Source organism: Sinocyclocheilus anshuiensis, unplaced genomic scaffold (genome assembly GCF_001515605.1).
Source record: "Sinocyclocheilus anshuiensis isolate Anshui unplaced genomic scaffold, SAMN03320099.WGS_v1.1 scaffold681, whole genome shotgun sequence".
In the NCBI taxonomy this organism is placed as follows: domain Eukaryota; kingdom Metazoa; phylum Chordata; class Actinopteri; order Cypriniformes; family Cyprinidae; genus Sinocyclocheilus; species Sinocyclocheilus anshuiensis.
Genome location: NW_015537978.1, coordinates 217404 through 220677, shown reverse-complemented (window position 1 = coordinate 220677; position 3274 = coordinate 217404). Strand labels below are relative to the sequence as shown.

Sequence of the window (3274 nt, the reverse complement as noted above, 5' to 3'; positions counted from 1 at the left end):
TATGCATTGTGATACTCTCCAAAATGGCGGAAGACAGTAATTCGGGGGAGAAGAATTGTTAAATAAATTATATTATTTTTGTTTTGTTTGCGCATAAAAAGTATTCTCGTAGCTTCGCAAAACTGAAGTTGAGCCACTGATGTCACATGGACTGTTTTACCGATGACCTTACTACATTTCTGTCTGGGAACATTTCAGTTGCGTTGCTGTCTATGCAGGGTCTGAGAGCTCTCAGATTCCATCAAAAATATCTTAATTTGTGTTCCGAAGATGAACGAAGGTCTTATGGGTTTTGAACGACATGAGGGTGAGTAATTAATGACAGAATTTTCATTTTGGGGTGAACTAACCCTTTAAATATCTGACATAACTGAATATTTACATTATTATTATAAATTTTTACAATATTTACATAACTAAAAATAAATATTTATCTCATTAATTCATGACTAATTCATGTGATGTAACAAAACACTACCATTCCCACACACACACACACACACACACACACACACACATACACACACACAAATTGGTTCTTTAGCAGTTCTTTGTGGTAGTTGAGGTGCTATATTGCACTGCTCAGTGGTTCTTTGGCTTGTAATCATAGGGAACCAATTTAAGTGCTATATAGCACCTATAAAGAACCTGCAATGGTTCTTCAGCGGTTCTTTGGGGTGTTATATAGCACCATCTTCAAAGATATAGGTGCTATGTAGCACTTAAAGTGGCTCCCCTATGATTACGAGCCAAAGAACCACTTTTAGGTGCTATTTAGCACCATTTGTTTTTAAGAGTTGGGGTCAGTAAGATGTTTTTTTTTCCTGAAAGGAAGTCGTTTTTTATTCAGCATGGATAGTAAGCGTTACATTTGTCAGAAGTGATTTAATTTAATGTTACAAATTATTTCTACTTCAAATAAATGCTCTTCATTTCAATGTTCTATTTATTAAAGAATCTTGAAAAAATGTGAGACAGTTTCCACAAAAATATTAAGCAGATCAACTGTTATCAACATTGATAATAATAAGAAATGTTTTTTGAGCATCCAATCAGCATATTAGAATGATTAGATGAAATTACATTTTAAAATATCTTAAAATGGTTATTTTAAATTGTAATAATATTTCACAATATTACTGTATTTTTAAACTGAGAGACCTCTTTTAAAAACATTCAAAATCTTACTGCCCCCAAACTTTTTATTGGTAGTGTACATTACTGCTGTTTTCCTTTGTTTTAATGACTTTGAATAATATTTTCAAAATTTAGCCACACATGCTGTCAATATAGCCATATTTAACACAGTTCATTGAGTTCACCATGATAATATAAAATATGGTGTGAATAGGAATCCTCAGTATGCTGCAAATCAACTGTAAACACATTTCTTGCTTATATATTCTGTCTCCATCTTTACGTTATTCTCTCAGGTCTCAGTCTGCGTGTGATGACACCTCGTCTGAGCTGCAGCGAGTAGCTGCCCTAGAGCCTCAGGATGCACCGTCCAGAAACTCCTTTAGAGGACGAGGAGCCCTGTCCAGGTTCAGCATCCATACAAACATGCACATACACATTCTCACGTGTGTCTGGATAACAGCTTTCTCTCTTGTGTTGCCAGGTTGGTGAGTCTGGTGGTGACTCTGAGAGACTGGGCACACAGGAGTCTGATAGAGGAGGAGGAGAGACCCGATTCCTTTCTAGAGAGATTCCGGGGACCCGAAGTACGAGCTCCACCCAGTCGAAGGAGCAACAACCAACCAGACGCCAATGGAAACACTAAGGGCAACACAAAGTAATATTACAGTCGTGACACAGATACACTTTTGTTTATTTGTCTTTTTTTTTTAAATGGAATGACAAATGGACATTAAAAGTGAATAATCTGCATATAGTCAGAATAAATTTGATAACTAGCATTACAAATTTGTGTTGTTTCACAGGAAGCAATGGGAGACATTTATAGTTTCTCCCTCTGATGATATTTACTACTACTGGCTGTTCTTCATCGCTGCTGCTGTGCTTTATAACTGGGTACTGCTTGTGGCAAGGTGCGACTTTTCACCTAGTCGTTCTCCTTTACATATTCATCATTACCCTTTATTAATGTGCACTTAATAAACCATGAAGAGAGCACAGTCCCCTGTGTTGGAGTGTTTGTTTTCTGGCGTAACTAATTGCTACAATGTTGCAAGGCTCTTTTGTTACGCCTGTCAGCCTTACACAAACAGAACAGCCCTCTGAGACCCCTGCTTGACTAACTGTACAGATGTGTGTATGTGCTGGTTATCTATGTACAGTAGTTATGGTTCTCATGTTCTTTCTCCTTCTTCCTCTGTGTGTACAGAGCATGTTTTGATCAGCTGCAGACTGAGAATCCTGTTGTCTGGCTGGTGTTTGACTATTTGTGTGACTTTGTCTACATACTGGATTCATGTATGCGGCTAAGGACGGGTATATACACACATACTCAAAATTCCTGATTTATACCACACAATCCCAATAATTAGATTCATTTAGTAACTCATTACAGAAACATTATTTAGGAAATCAGGCTTCATATTATCATTGCAAAATCTTGTATTGCATTGCATTGGGCAGGAAATGTAATAAATTGCAGTTATACATTTGATCAGTTAATGCATTCACTGGGAATTGAACCCATAACCTTGGTGTTGCTAGCGCCATGCTCGGCTGTATGAGCTACAGGAATACAAGGAAAAATCAGTGCTGAACACAAATAAAATGCAGCTAACTCTATAAGTTGTATATATAAGTATATAACCTATTTTATTGGTTGTATAACTAATTGTGACTATTTTAAAATAATTAAAACTTTTAAAAGACAACCCTTCCCAAATCTTTTGTTTTTGACATCAAAGGCTGCGCATCAAATCAAAACGTTTAAAATCAGTATTTTGCCACTAGTTCACCTGTAAATTATGCTGCCTTCATGTGCTATTGGAAATACGCTATTTCCCACTTATGAAGTCATGATTACGAGCTTGTCGCATTCAAGTGCTTTGTTGTCAGAAATAATAAAATATAGCATCCCACTGGTTAACAATCATGTGAACATTCATCGCGCTATAGATAGTCTGGAATTTTGGTCAAATACATGCTTATTTCCAGTGTTGAGGGTAACGCATTACAAGTAATGCGAGTTACGTAATCAGATTACTTTTTTCAAGTAACTAGTAAGGCAACGCATTACTTTTTAATTTACAAGAGAATATCTGAGTTACTTTTTCAAATAAGTAACGCAAGTTACTTT

At 36.2% G+C, this 3274-nt stretch overlaps 1 protein-coding gene across 1 annotated transcript in view; it reads left to right on the top strand.

The window, feature by feature from the left end:
- Positions 1-3274, top strand: part of LOC107672575 (cyclic nucleotide-gated cation channel-like) — a 6418-nt gene that overhangs the window by 545 nt on the left and 2599 nt on the right. The window contains exons 2-5 of the mRNA XM_016465825.1: positions 1434-1544; positions 1622-1795; positions 1944-2051; positions 2348-2454. Of these exons, the coding sequence (XP_016321311.1) occupies positions 1434-1544; positions 1622-1795; positions 1944-2051; positions 2348-2454 (500 nt within the window). The remainder of the gene's footprint in view (positions 1-1433; positions 1545-1621; positions 1796-1943; positions 2052-2347; positions 2455-3274) is intronic.